Raw genomic sequence first — 14,441 nt, forward strand, 5'->3', positions numbered from 1 at the left:
CTTTATGGAAAGACAACATAGGCTCTTGCCAGGAAACAGGAAGAGCAGAATTGGGAGAAATAACTCCAGAATGGAGACTGCCATCCTAGCTCAGGGAAGCTGAAGACTTGGGCAGGTCTGGTCACAGCTTAGGGACTGTTGGGTAACAGATGGGGACCTCCAAACACTATTTCCAGTGACCTCAGAGGCAGGAAAGGGGAGTCCATCCTAGACCTGGGAGAGGGGATGGAAGCAAGCTGGACAAACAGGAGGCACGGACTATACAGCACAAGTCCATAGCATGGATGGCGTACCCTTAACAGTCAAAGTATCTTGACCCTCCCCCGTGTCCCAACATGTTATTTATAAATTACTTCCATGTAGTGCCTATTAAGTGTATCATAAAATCTTCAGAGTATAGGCAGCGAAAAGGATTTTGAAACAGAAGATGTAATATTTTATTCTTCACCCTAATCAGTCTTCTTGTGCACCCCACTTTGGAGACCAGTAGTACAGAACAGGTGAACTTATGTGAGAGAGAGGAGCATGGAGTCGTCACCCCCTGCATAAAACCTCAAAAGGGAAAAACACCGTCTACAAGTTTCCCTCTGCTTTTCTTCAAAAGAGAACCTTGTCACCAAGTCAGTGAATAGGCAGGAATAGTGCCAGATAGGAACTCAGTGTCCCCACCACTCTCTCTCTAGCTTCCAGCCTTCTGCCCGGCTTTCAGATTGCACTTGCCTTCCAAGGTTGCCATAGTTACACCTGATGCCACCGCCAGAAGGTTTTCCACCATTAGGAAGCTCAGACTCTACAATCTGGTAGGCACCGTATCTGACCTGGAAGAGTTTGGATGATAACGCTAGGACTGTTTTCAATTTGGGGGGAAGGGAAGCACTTTGTTTAGACTGTATGTTACAAGGAGAGGGAATGAACCTAACAGAGTTCTCTTTATACAGAGTCCTAGGTACAATTAAGCACTAGGTCCATAGTGGGTTTTGTTTGGTTGGTTGATTGGTTTTGGCTAAAAATTCGCTGTGAAAAAAATTATTTCCTGCAAAAACAGGTGTATTATTAGCAAATATCATAGCATTTTTTTCCTATGGGCTCTACAAATAGCTACTAGAGAACATCAAATTTGCTGTGGAGCTTTTATAGACTCTTCATCTTATGACCGTAGAGAGAAACACAAATAAACCTATAAGTCAGTCTGTAAAAGCATCACCAAAGCAAATTGTATGGGGAAAAACATTTGTCCAGTTTGCTACAGGTCCCCTATATGATTGCATTCTGCATTCGGGACCCCTCAGCACCCAAATGTACAGAACTACAGAACTCCAAAGAACTAAAACACATTTGTGGTCTCAATTTGACAGGCTTTGGATTGGGAGAACTAGCTGGTTTCTGCCTCTAAACACTGGCACTGGCATTCCAATGTAACACTTGGTGATTCTTCTTGTCAGGAATTTGGTAGTCAGTCCTGGTGACCTTAGAGATGCCTTATCTCCCAGCGAACCGTCAGGGAATGGCAGCCAGCCCGCTGCTTCTATCGGTTTAGCCAAGCCCATGGGCTGCGAGCGTGGTTCTCACTGACAAGAGGCAGTTAGCTTACTAGAGTTAAACCACAAAACCTACCCTGGGTAGGGTTTGGGGAACACATTTTTATACCTCAAAAAAACTTAAGAAAAATTAATTCTATAGATTGGTAGTAATTATGGAAACGTCATAATGCTGGGTTTGTTTCTGTTTTTTAATAAGTCAGGTCAGTTTTGCTGTTTCCTTAGATCCTACTTACTTGGCTTTGTTGAGGGTTGGCACCGAAGAGCTTTCACGACACCAGCCCATGGTATCAGCTGATCTTGTGCCTCATGTGCGGTGGGAGACGGAAGAGAAAAGAGAAAAGCAGAAATCACAAAGACTTTCTGGAAGTTGGGTTTCAAATATTTTGACTTCGTAAAACACTGTTTCAAAGAACATTATATTTTATAATAGCCAGTCTCACCACTACTGGTCATAAAGATAAATATTATTTTCACACATTCATTTATAGTCAATTCCATTATTTCACTCCATGTGAACTATTATATTTTCCCCCAATTAAGTGAGCTGATTATGCAACTGAAAGATTGGTAAATATGGAAGTTATTATTGGATCAACATTTTCTACAGGCTACAGCTTAGATTGTTTGTGGGGTACAAAGAGAACATGAAAATTTTTTTCCTACTCTGCCCTAGATTCAAGTTATTCATTCCCAGGATTGATTTATAAATGTCTAAATCTTAATCCCTTTTGCAAATTAGCACGGGCCTTTAAAAGCCCAGATGTTAAAGGAAATTTGTTTTAAATTGCTTTCAAACAGTAAGACAACAGACAGTGGAAAAACAGAAAATACTAAAACAAAGCACTAGTTGAGTAACTACAGCAAAATCTCATTATTTAAAATTCATTCATTCATTGGTGATAGTTAAGAAAGGCACAAGACCAAAATGTACCTTTGGCCTAATTGTGTAAGAGTTTGCTTAGTCAGTTACTAGTGGAAAACATTTTTTAGAGAGGAGGCTGAAACCTCTATAGAGAATGTTTCTAATACCCTTAAGTAATTTTAGACATTTAAAACATTGAATTATTTCTGTTATAAATAATCTTTATCAATAATTTAAGTCCTTCTTGAGCCACTACTGAGTAAATCTTCCTTGACCTACTTGTAGGATTTGCTGTAGCGATGAAGGTAGCCTTTCATTTATAAAATGAAAATGAAAGCCTTTTCCTAAATCAGACTGCCCTTCCCTGCTAGTTTCCCTTGAGCAAAGCAGGTCGGACGTTCTGGTTTATGTACAGGAGATCGAGAAGCAGCTTGCCTGGGTTCAAGTCTCCCTTCTACCAATTGGGCATGTTATTTACGGTCGTGGTGCCTCCATTTCCCAGTCTGTAAAATGGAAAAAATAATAATACCTAAAAGATTTTACAGCACTTAGAACAGTGCCTGGTCCCTTTAAAATTAGCTCTTGTTGCCGTAACACTGCATGGCAGGTCAGCGAGGCAGGTTAGCCGCAGTCACACACCCCCAGGGCATCGCTAAGAGAAACTTCTGTGAAATGATACATTTTAGAACAGACAGGTTTTTTAGCCCCTCCTTTCACAAAGCTCAAGGGCAAATTTTCTTTCACACCGCAGTGCATCACCACCGTTTTCAGATTCTTCAGCCTTCCTTTCTTCTGGCCTCCATCCACCCAACCTAGCCTGCCAGGTACTTCTGGTTAATTATACATAAGCCTTTTCCAAGCCACCCCCTCCCAGTCTCTACGAATTCGTCTTTGCTCTCTTTTCATTTCGTGCTAGACCGCACCTCCTCCCTGAAGTCCTTCCTCATAACTCACTCCACTATGATCAGCCCTTGACTCGGGCACCGCTCTGCTTGGGAACCCCTTCTCAATAAATTCTTCAGATGGTAAGAGGCTTTTTGAATCGCCCGGTCTTCATCTGAAATTTTTCATTAAAACGTGGAGTTTGAACAGTCCGCCCTGAGTTGTTGGACTTTGGCTCCAAACCAGACTCCCAGTTAAAGACACAAGAACACAAAAATGGGTGAGCTGCCGGCCCCGAGGGCTGGTGAGCGCGACCGGAGTCCCGTTTAGGAACAGTTCCTTTGGACAGGATCAGGACGAAGGAGAGCGGAGGTTAGTGACGCACCTGAATAAGTCCGCTAGACGAAAGGAGATAACCTAAGGCTTTAATCGTGCAGGCTAAGAGCCCCGCGCGCGCGTGCGCGCGCGCACACACACACTCCACAGACACTGAAAGAGAGGAGCCTTCTCAGGTATCTGACAATGACACGACTCTGATCCGGACAGGGTCTCAAAAGCCCCCGATTTCCAGAGAACCCCTGCCCCCGCCACCTCCAAAGATTACTGTTAGCGCATCTGTCAGCCAAAGCCGGACTCGGGAGAGCCAGACACCCTCCCCCCAAGCCTCGCGACCACAGCTCCCCGCCCCCCGCGAACGAGGCTGCCCAGTGTCCTCTGGAACGCCTGAGTGACTGTCGGGTTTCGAACCCGGACGTCGACCCTGGCCCTTGGCGCCCGCAGCCGAGTTCCTGGCGCAGCCTTTGGCCCCCACATCAATCATTTACCGGCCAGCCAGGGCTACTGAGGCCCGAGGAGGGGTATGGTACGGAACTCGAGACCGGGGACAACTCTATCCCCCAAGGCGGCCGCGAAACACTAGCCGGGGAGGCCCCCGCCCTCCCTCGGTGCGTCCGTCCCTCCCTCCTTCCAGCGCCTCGGCTCCCACATCCCCGCCTCCCGCTCCGGGGGTGGCGGCGGCGGCGGCTGCGCCCGCACCGCGCGATGCCCAGTCACCGCAGCAGCGCCGCCGCTGCCGCCGCAGTCCGCCGCCGCCGCTGTCGCTGCTGCAGCGCGGGCGGCCGCAAGCCGGTAGCTGGGAGCCCGGCGCAGGGGCCGCAGAGCCCGCGCGCTCCTACCAGTCGCTGTGCTGCTCATAGCCTGATTATTTTATTTATTTTATTTTTTTTTTTTCAGGAACGGCTGCTCAGAATCAGGTCTTCTCTTGAATCTGCAGCGACGTCCCCGGCGCGTGCACAAAGGCTCCGACGGCGGCCGGCGGGGACAGCCGAGCGCGCGGGAGCCGGCGCCAGAGGTCGCCTGTGGGCGCTCTAGCCAAGCCCCAGGCACCATGCCGCGGCGCCTGCAGCCTCGGGGCGCGGGCACAAAGGGCCCGCCGGCCACGACCGCGGCGGCTTCGGAGGCCGCCTCAAGTTCCCACCCCTCTGCCTCCGTGGACCCTCCAGCAGCGACCAAGCCGCTGCTGCGCTGGGACGAGGTGCCCGACGACTTCGTGGAGTGCTTCATCCTGTCGGGCTACCGGCGGTTGCCATGTACGGCGCAGGAGTGCCTAGCCTCGGTGCTGAAGCCTACCAACGAGACGCTCAACTTCTGGACGCACTTCATCCCGCTGCTGCTGTTCCTGAGCAAGTTCTGCCGCCTGTTTTTCCTGAGCGGCCAGGACGTGCCCTTCCATCACCCGTGGCTGCTGCCGCTGTGGTGCTACGCATCGGGCGTGCTGCTAACCTTCGCCATGAGCTGCACGGCGCACGTGTTCAGCTGCCTGTCTCTGCGCCTGCGCGCTGCCTTCTTCTACCTGGACTACGCTTCCATCAGCTACTATGGCTTCGGCAGCACAGTGGCCTACTACTACTACCTGCTGCCCGGCCTGAGCTTGTTGGACGCCAGAGTGATGACGCCGTATGTGCAGCAGCGCCTGGGCTGGCACGTGGACTGCACGCGCCTCATCGCCGCCTACCGCGCGCTCGTGCTGCCTGTGGCCTTCGTGCTGGCAGTGGCCTGCACCGTGGCCTGCTGCAAGAGCCGCACAGACTGGTGCTCTTACCCATTCGCGCTTCGCACTTTTGTGTTCGTCATGCCCCTCAGCATGGCCTGCCCCATCATGCTCGAGAGCTGGCTCTTTGACCTGCGCGGCGAGAACCCCACGCTCTTCGTGCACTTCTATCGTCGTTACTTCTGGCTGGTGGTGGCCGCCTTCTTCAATGTGAGCAAGATCCCCGAGCGCATCCATCCGGGTCTCTTCGACATTATTGGCCACAGCCACCAGCTCTTTCATATATTCACTTTTCTTAGCATCTATGACCAGGTGTACTACGTGGAGGAGGGCCTGCGCCAATTCCTCAAGGCGCCGCCTGCGGCGCCCACCTTCTCTGGCACAGTGGGCTACATGCTGCTGTTGGTTATCTGTCTGGGGCTGGTCATTAAGAAGTTCCTAAACAGCACCGAATTCTGCAGTAAAAAGTGAACCTCTGCCTTGGAGGAGGCTGCTGGTTCGCCCACCTATTTGTTTGGAGTTTCTGTTGTTGCCATTGTTGGTTTCTTTTCAAGTTTTGTTGTGTTTCCTTCTTTGCTCAAGGAAGGTGCTGCAAAACCACAGGGAAAAAGTCGAATGCAACAAGGGGGTCTCAGTGCACTTGGGGGTTTTTGAAGAGGGAGATATGGTTCAAGCAAAAGGGAGAGGGCCACTTGTTCTTGCCCCTGGAAAAAATTCGGGTGGTGTCTCTGACATCCAGGAGTTTTTCAAAGGGAGCGAGTAAAATCCCAGATAAAACCCCGAACAGTTTGGTTTTCCGGTCGTCTTCTGCGCCAGTGGTAATGACAAGTAGTCCTGGTGAGGTCAGGTATGCAGTAAAGAGGGTAAGTAGACAAAATCCCTGGGTACTTTCATTTCAGTGTGAGGAATGCTTGGATTTGTAAAAAGAATGGAGCTTTGTAGGAAATGGGCACAAAGACACAAACCCAGGGCTTACCCTGCTAGAAAATGCATGGAATGTGAACACTAATTAATTATTTCAAAATGTTTCTCAGATGTTATTTAAATAGTAATATATACAATGATTTTTCATAATTTATCAAAGCTTGTGATATGCACTGAATTGTCTTTGTTACATAGTTTTGAATTTTGCAGCCCTTCTGCATTGCACACACTTGAACTGGACATCAGGGCAAGCTGCTTGAGAATTCTCAACTACTTTTTTAAACAGTGTTTTCTGAAGGCTTATGTGTGTTAGGATACAACTGTGAATTATTCTACCTTAGGGACTCTGGTTAAACTATTGTTGAGGAGCTCAGTGGTTTGTATACATCCCAGATTCCAATTTACTTTAATGTATTCCACAAAACCCATCCGATTTTTTGTTTGTTTTGTTTTTAATTTTATTCTTTCCTTCTCTACTTATTTAAATTGCCACTGGAATAAATGTGCCTTTTGAAGCAATGCCCAAATGACTGGTCCTCAGACATAGTTTCATGCATGGAGAGAGCAGTAAGAATACGCTTTTCTTACTTTACTGTAAATCAGGGTCTAACATTCCACCCAGGAAGGAAGGGAGATGGTGTTGGTTTTAAAATTTGGGTAGGACTGGAAGTAGCTTACCAGGAGAAAAGGAGCCAACCCGCTAATGTGGCTGTGGTTCCTAATGCAGCCATCGGGGAAGGTGAGAGGACACTGTTCTAGACCAATGCCATTTATCCTTGCTTAAAATTAAAAATGTAATATTCAGGAATAACTGAGGCAGTTATATTATGAAAGTCAGGAACATATTACTTCAGTTGAAACTGAGGATGTTGAGTTAAATAACATTACCTTTGCATAGTTGACCACTGGTCTCATTTGGATCCACACTATGGAAATGAATGGAAAAATCACTGAAAAATTAGTGAACATGTTTCTGAGATCCTTTCTAACAACCACATTGATCAATGTTATTTAAGACATTTCTCATAAGTGATAACGTGTCCTTGAGATAACAACTCTAGATGAACACAAACCACTGAGGTGGCTTATTTAATTTAACTTATCACACTTCCTGACAAGTCCTTTTGGTTAAGAGCCATTGAATGGGGAGTCTTGACTTCATAGTATAATTTAGATCAAGCACAGAAGGTAGATGAACACATACCTCAGCACTAGTAGGCTGGAACTCCTAAAAAGATTGCTGTTTTTGTTTATGCTTTTCATCTCTACTGTATTTGTAAACAGAGAAGCTTGGCACAATTCCCTGGAGGAACCAGTATCCTTGTGCGGTAATTTGCACACAGAAGTTAACTTTATATATGTTTATATTTAATTTGGAACCTCTTAATGGGATCATAAATACACTTTGCACATTTGCTGATGGAAGTCAGTATCTAATCTTTTGCAAGTGCAAGGAGATTCCCATTAGTTGATAGAGGCTGAGAAATTGTGCCTAGCACAGATGTTATTCCTCAGCTGTAACTTAACTCAGCGCATGTATTCAAGGACAATTATGGAAATCAGGATATTTCCACATGCAAACTTATTTGCATGTCATTGTTGTCTCTTCTTGAGCCCTAAAGAATATTGGTTTGGAAGCTAGAGAAACAGGTTGAGGAGTGTTTGGTAGCTTCCTTGTAATAGAGGACCTCCCCTTTCAGAAGGAACTTTCAAGGGACAGAATTCTAGAAAGGGTCCATGAGTTTGAGAACAAGAAATAAACCCTGTATTTGTCATTTTAAATTTTTGTTGGAGATCTTCTGGGTCTACAAACAGAATTCCCTTCTCGCCCTGTGTCTTTGTCCTTAAGCAGAGGCCACTTAAGGATAAAATTATACCCGTATCATTTTCAAGTGATTATGATGCATGAGCCCAGTAAGGTGACACAGTTTTCCCCTCAAAGTTTGCAGACCCAGTATGCCCCAGAGAGAATGAGGACTCACTTTCCTTCCCTTTGCCGTTTTCTTCCTCTACTTTCCTTTCTCCCATTCCATCTTAGTGTTTATATACCACGTATAACATTGACAAAAGGACATTCTAGTTGAAACCAGTGGTATGGCTTCACCTCCTACTTGCAAATAGATACCATATATGCTATATAGGACCAGGGATGATCTGTGAAACTATGTATGTTATTTGCTAAATTATATCAGATTTCTGCCCAGATAAATGGGGATATTTTAGATTCAGCATATATTTACTGAGTCTTCACGTGCATGGAACTAGCCAGGTATATTATTATATATTTCAGGGGTAATACAGCAATCAGAATAAAATATCTTTAAAAATATTTTTCACATTCTCCACCTTGCCACATCCACTAGAATTCAGTTTTACTTTATTGTGTTCAGCTGCTTGAAATGTAGGACAAATGATAAATAAGAATGTACTCCATTATCTCTGTAAAACCTATTTTGGCAGTGGAATTTTGAAGCATATTATGTAATGCATTTTATTTTTACTTGTTAGTCATGATCTAGATGACATCTCAAGGAGGAGCGTCATAGAGTCATGCCTGGGAAACGTAGGGGTTTGACTTTGGAGCCTGTCACCCTGTGGGTTGGTCTCTGGGGTTGACTCAGCTGAGTTAATTGGTTAAAGGGGGTTCCCTTCTTCCCTGTCCTTGCAGCTGCACCCTCAGGTGAAAGGGATGACCTTCCCAGACAGAAGTGAGTTTTTTGGTCATGTCATGACTGGCTCGTAAAATAAGCGTGATCTTTTCCACTGGCCATACACTTTCCATAAATAGCCCAGGAAGAAAGTATGGGGCTTCAGAGCTGGCCAGAGTAGGCTTCACATGTTTCCATTCATAAATCCTGTCCGTAAGTGCTTGCAGTTAAAAACCATTTAGCCTAATTCATTATACCACTCCAGGGTAATCATTTCTAAGAATGCAAAATTGGGGGCTGGAGGTGATTCTTATAATTTTTTTATGATTTGGTGCTGAATCTGAGGGCTCACAGCAATAATAAACAGGGATTGTTATCTTCAAATCTCTTTACAACTCTACTTAGTTAATCTGCACAAAGCTAGAGTAGGAGACAGGTACGGTAGGAATTATCTCCATTTCTAGGTTATACCAAGGCGACAGAATCAAGTTTTCAAACTAGCATTAGAACATGGGGATGGTTGTATGCTCACTTGTGAGTGTTTGCTAGTTTGCATGGCTATGATGCGTGGTCAAGCACAGACACTAATTGGAGATGTGTGTCTCCATAATTATATGTCTATGATTAATAATATCTAATATCTATTTTATATATATAGATATATAATTTATCATTGTAAAACAGAACGAAGTGCGATTCAAGTTATCCTTGAATTTAGATTATAAAATCTTAAACAAAATGTACTTAAATAGTTTTTATTATCTTGGATTGTTCTTCATCTGTTTCGAAGTCTGCCACTGCTGACTTCACTCTGTCAGGAGGCTTTGAGTTGATTTCCACATTTGTCCATGTAATCCTTTTAGTGATCATTGAGCACCTACTGCATATAAGACATCGGGCAAGGATCCATCCATATTATTACAGCCGTTACCCCTTTGTCTGCTGGTGGAACAGAGATGGGAACACCAGAAAGCCCTCTGGCCAGGAACCAGCCTCTGACCTTGGCCACAGAAAAATGTCCTAAGCCACTGAGTTTGGTTCTTTTCTCCTTTCTGTTAGCATAGGAGCAATGCATAGAATCTTACTTCACTTAACAGGCTAACTTACCCAGAATCAATTTTTCTTTCTTTCTTTTTTTTTCTGTCTCCTCCTAGGCCTATGTGAATTTCATTGCTAAAAATAACTAGAAAATTTAATGTACGATGCAGGTGAAGGGATAGCAGGCATATGTACATGGAGAGAGTTGAAAATTTTATCATCACTACTAATTAATAGAAATGTTAGTAACAACCACTTTTTGGGAGGTTAATAGCATTCATGTCATTATGAAGCAAGATTCATCTGAAGTGCCTAGACTGTGACATCATTAAGTGTCTGAATTTCATAGATAGCATACTTAAGTTTTAAAAATAGGAGCTTCAATCTGCAAAGATGAACTCATGTTCTTTAGCCTTTTCCCTCTTTTAAGGTCTTTGTGTTGTAATCTATAAAACATGTCTTAGAAAAAATTACTCTGGAGGAAATTATGAAAAAAAAAAAGTATCAGATGTGAAACAGACAGGAAGAAGGCATGAGCAGGGGAGAACAAGGAGGATTAGATTCAAGCAGTTAGGATGGGACAGCCAGTTCAACCGTGGACAATTTCTCCTGAATTTTAAATTTTGTCCCTAGAAGAGCATGTGAACTCCCATGGTGTTAGCACTCAAATGGACAGGCAAGGAATTTTATTTGGCAGCCTAACCACATCCGGTAGTTTTTGACCTGAGCACCAGTGCCAAGGTATATTTTGAGTCGTACTCTTACCCCTGGCTTAATGTCCCTAATTTGTTTCCATAAAATTAGAACATAAGGCAAATAGGCATTAGGGGATAGCACCAGCCAATTGTAAATCACCTTTCGAATCATTTCTTTGAAGGATTGCCAATATCCTCTGATATAAATTGTCTGACGAAAAGCGAACAAGCCTAGACAAACTGAAAAAAGAAAGCATTCATTGGTTAAGCTGAGTGAGCACCATTGTATTCCAACGTGATAGGCCGCACAACTTCCTGGTGAAGGTTTTATTCCTTCTTCAATACTATGAATAATTATCTTTTAATTGTGAAAATGGGTATCAATTCTTAATTACTCTTCCAAAAATCCAATACGAATTTTTGCTGTTGTTTCAAAAGGACAGATGTATTGCATTTCTGGTTTGCAGATTTCTAGCCAGCTTGTCGACATTTTTGTTCTAGAATAGCTTCTTAAGAGTCTGTGAGCAAGATGCAGAATTAGAGTGTTTATTTATAGGTCAGAGGCCAAGAATGCTCCGTTGGCTGTTAACTGTGGCAGGATGTGACTTTGGAAAGCTCTGAACACATCTTTACATGCAACAAAATGATCACTTATTTACTATTTAACTCAATGGAAAAGAGCCTTTTCTTTGAGCTTTCGAAAGTGTTCCCCAATGTATTGTGCTTCTAAACGTGATGCATGATCCCAATATTTTTTGTTCTTGAACAGTCTCTGAAAGCTATTCCAAACATGGCATTCCTCAAGGAATATTTCTTGAATGTGCAAAAGTATTCTCGAATGTGTCATGTGGCAGGCCACCTTTCTCATGCCTTACAGCTACGCCTAAAATATGCAATAAGCACTCACGTAGGAGTGGCAGGGTCTTCAGGTAGTGATTTCACCACGCCGTAGAAATGGCCCTGCTCCGCACAGCTCACCCACCACATTGAGAAAGGACGTCATGTAAATAAACCTTCGTTTCTAGGTGAGGGGCATACAGGGACACACATAATTTCATTTCTTCTTTCAGTTCCATCTGTAGTTAGAAAGCATAATCTTTTTAATATGCTGGATGCAAAAAAGAAAATTAATAGGAAAACATTTTAAAGAGGTATTCTAATTTTCTATTTTAAAAGTTTATAATAGCAATTTGTTTGTAAAAACAGGTCTTAGCACATAGATGAGAACCAGCGCTTTTTGGAAAGCCTCATCTTTGTCCTGGGAGTTTAATCACCTTGAGCTCTTACCCAAATGAAAGACCTAGTAGGTCTTTAAAAATGTAAATAATGTATAGTTTAAAGAAGGGTAAAAAACCCATTTTTTTAAAAAAATGAAGAAAACAGGTCGGATATGTTCTAGGTGTGTAACAACGCTAAATTAAAAGTCTTTTAAACATTCTAGTTAGAAACTTCATTAAATTCACTCTCCCAGCAAGGCTTAGCACAGAAGGTCTACTTCTCGACCAGCCTGATTTTCTTTTACGGAGGCTATGAGCAAAATTATTCTAATAAAGCAACTGAGTACCGAGGCAGTAAGGGAATGAGACACAGTCCCCTTTGATGAGGGTATAACCACAGTTAATGACATAGCCAGGAAACTGTACAGCCCTGGACACGTGCTCCTCATTTCTGTGGAGTGGAAAGGAACACAGAGCCCCACGCCATCGCTACACAGACCAGGAAAAGGCTGTCTGCGTTGCAGGGCTGGGGACGACCCCATGGCTGTTCTTTTATCTGCATAAAGCATGTGATACCTCTGAACCCCTCATTTCAGCCTTCTCCCAGGCCATTCCCACCACCCTGGAAGCCTTCGGTTTCCACAACCTCCGCCTTGAAGACAAAAGGTATTTAGGCCTTGTCCAACCACCTGCCTTACGAGGTCCATCCATTTCTAAACCAAGAATTTAAATGTGATTACTTTGCTCGGATTTACAGGAATGTACAATCAGCGGGTCCCCTTTTGCAGTAAAGGGCACTAATTGAAGGCCATACTCATTTTTTCCCTCAGGTCAGAGGCAGAGGGGGATTTCACAGTGACCAAATAGAGACCTCCTTATGTCAGTATTTTTTTAAGTTCATTTAATGGTGAAAATGGAGGGAGAAAGGAGTAAAGGATAATGCAGGCATGAAGAAAGAAACCGAAAGAAAGTTCCCACTGCTTGCTCAATTAATTCTTCTTAGGCTGCCTGACTCCAGCCATCCCCTACATCCTAAACAGCTGTATTTAGCTGGCTAGAGAGGCTTCTCAGGCTGTGTGAACTTCCATACAGGGACTATATGTGATTTCAGATCAATAGTATAGTCTGCCAGAGAAGCATTCTTTAATCATAATTCCCGTTACCCGATAAACAAATCTATAGAAATAGCTATCACTTTGGTCAGTTCTGTGCATGTAGCTAACGAAATTGTGACTCATTTCTCTTGTACAGTTTGCTATGATTTTGGTTTTCTGAGACATTTGTTCCTTATGGTCTTGAATATGAAATCTATATTAATAATATAAGTATGTATTTTTTGCTGAAAAACACATGTATGAAGTAAGAATAAATCATTTGTAAGCATAGTGTTTAGGTCTGTATTTGTATGCCTTCAGCAAACAATTCCGAAGTTAATAGTAAGTATGTATAACACTAATACACATGATAAGAAGAAGCCGTCCCTTTTATAAAAATCAGCAGGTAGAACGGAGAATGTAAATGTCTGATGGAAGTCCTGAAGAAGCACCCTTAGTATATTTTTATAATTTTATTTAAATGAAAAAATTCATGAGTCACTTTGAAACCATGTCTTCTAAGAAAATACTTAAGCCCAGATAATGAAGTTTTTCCTTACTCTTCCCTATATTTCAGGCCACCTGTGGTCCATGGACTTATGTGCAGTGCCAGTGCAGCCTGTCCCAGAACCCTGGGGATGTGTGTGAATCTGTGGTCTCTCTGTCCCAAATAACCCTAGCAAAGGAGATCCAGCTCCAGTTATTAAGGTCTGTAAGGTAACCTCAGGGAAGCCTAAGTCTAACCCCGAGGGAAGCCAGGATAAGAACAGAGCCAACACATGGGTTGGGGCTGAATAGAGTAAATCACAAAGGGAGGCTTGATCAATCTGTGCCTGAAGCCTACCCACTTTGGACTTGTCCTTATGTGAGCCAAGAAATTTCCTTCATTTTACAATCTAGTTTGAGTGTTCATTGCTTATAATAAGAAGTCTCTTAATTTATCCATAAGGTTTGGTAACCTCCCAGCCATCAACAATAGAATTTGCACAGCCTCCATCCCGCCTTCACTCAGCCAGTCCCACATTTTTAGGATCTGCATATTTGAAATACATCACGTTTAAAGTACAGATTTCTGTATTAGGACTCAGTGCCATCCAGTGACCCTCCCGGGTTGCCTAAACCACTTTCTCTCCGGCTCCCCACTGCAGATATTTCATATCTCAGACCTGCCCACTCCCTCCCACTCCTCAAATCTCCCATCCTACCACTTCCCATCGCTTCAGCAACCACACTATTATTACACATTGTTCTCCTGTATGTTCAACTACTTCTACTCGATAGGGTTCTTCCTACAAACATTTAAAAATGTACCACTAGTATCTCCCATCTTCTAAATAAAGAAAGTCACCCTCTCCCCACTATGTCACACTCTAACAACCACCACCCTCTCTTCTCCTTCACAGCCAGGCTTTTTGCAAGAGTGGTGTGTACACCGTCTTTGTTTCCATACCTCCCACTCATTCATTCACCCACTGCATTCTGGCTTCATT

The 14,441-nt window shown here is 43.7% G+C and overlaps 1 protein-coding gene and 1 long non-coding RNA gene across 6 annotated transcripts in view; one reads left to right on the top strand and one right to left on the bottom strand.

The window, feature by feature from the left end:
- Window positions 1-4,251, bottom strand: part of LOC113254025 (uncharacterized) — a 24,935-nt gene extending 20,684 nt beyond the window's left edge. Inside the window, exons 1-2 of one of the 3 annotated variants that reach the window (XR_008960614.1) lie at window positions 4,110-4,251; window positions 1,775-1,844 (exon numbers count right to left, since the gene is read on the bottom strand). This is a non-coding gene — a long non-coding RNA (uncharacterized LOC113254025). Of the gene's footprint in view, window positions 1-1,774; window positions 3,775-4,109 lie in introns of those variants that run through there. The other 2 variants (XR_006409315.3, XR_008960613.1) reach the window with 2 other exon arrangements.
- Window positions 3,342-13,242, top strand: PAQR9 (progestin and adipoQ receptor family member 9). 3 transcript variants are annotated; one of them, XM_026497196.4, is made up of 2 exons: window positions 3,342-3,657; window positions 4,519-13,242. In XM_026497196.4, exon 2 carries the CDS (start codon window positions 4,673-4,675, stop codon window positions 5,804-5,806), a length of 1,134 nt encoding a protein of 377 aa, XP_026352981.2. In that variant the 5' UTR covers window positions 3,342-3,657; window positions 4,519-4,672; the 3' UTR covers window positions 5,807-13,242. The 3 variants fall into 3 exon arrangements, with proteins under 3 accessions (XP_026352981.2, XP_048072062.1, XP_026352980.2); XM_048216105.2 differs by lacking the exon at window positions 3,342-3,657 and adding an exon at window positions 3,978-4,147; XM_026497195.4 differs by lacking the exon at window positions 3,342-3,657 and adding an exon at window positions 4,146-4,229.
- Window positions 13,243-14,441: the final 1,199 nt, after the last annotated feature.

This window comes from Ursus arctos, unplaced genomic scaffold, assembly GCF_023065955.2.
Source record: "Ursus arctos isolate Adak ecotype North America unplaced genomic scaffold, UrsArc2.0 scaffold_20, whole genome shotgun sequence".
NCBI classification, from domain to species: Eukaryota; Metazoa; Chordata; class Mammalia; order Carnivora; family Ursidae; genus Ursus; species Ursus arctos.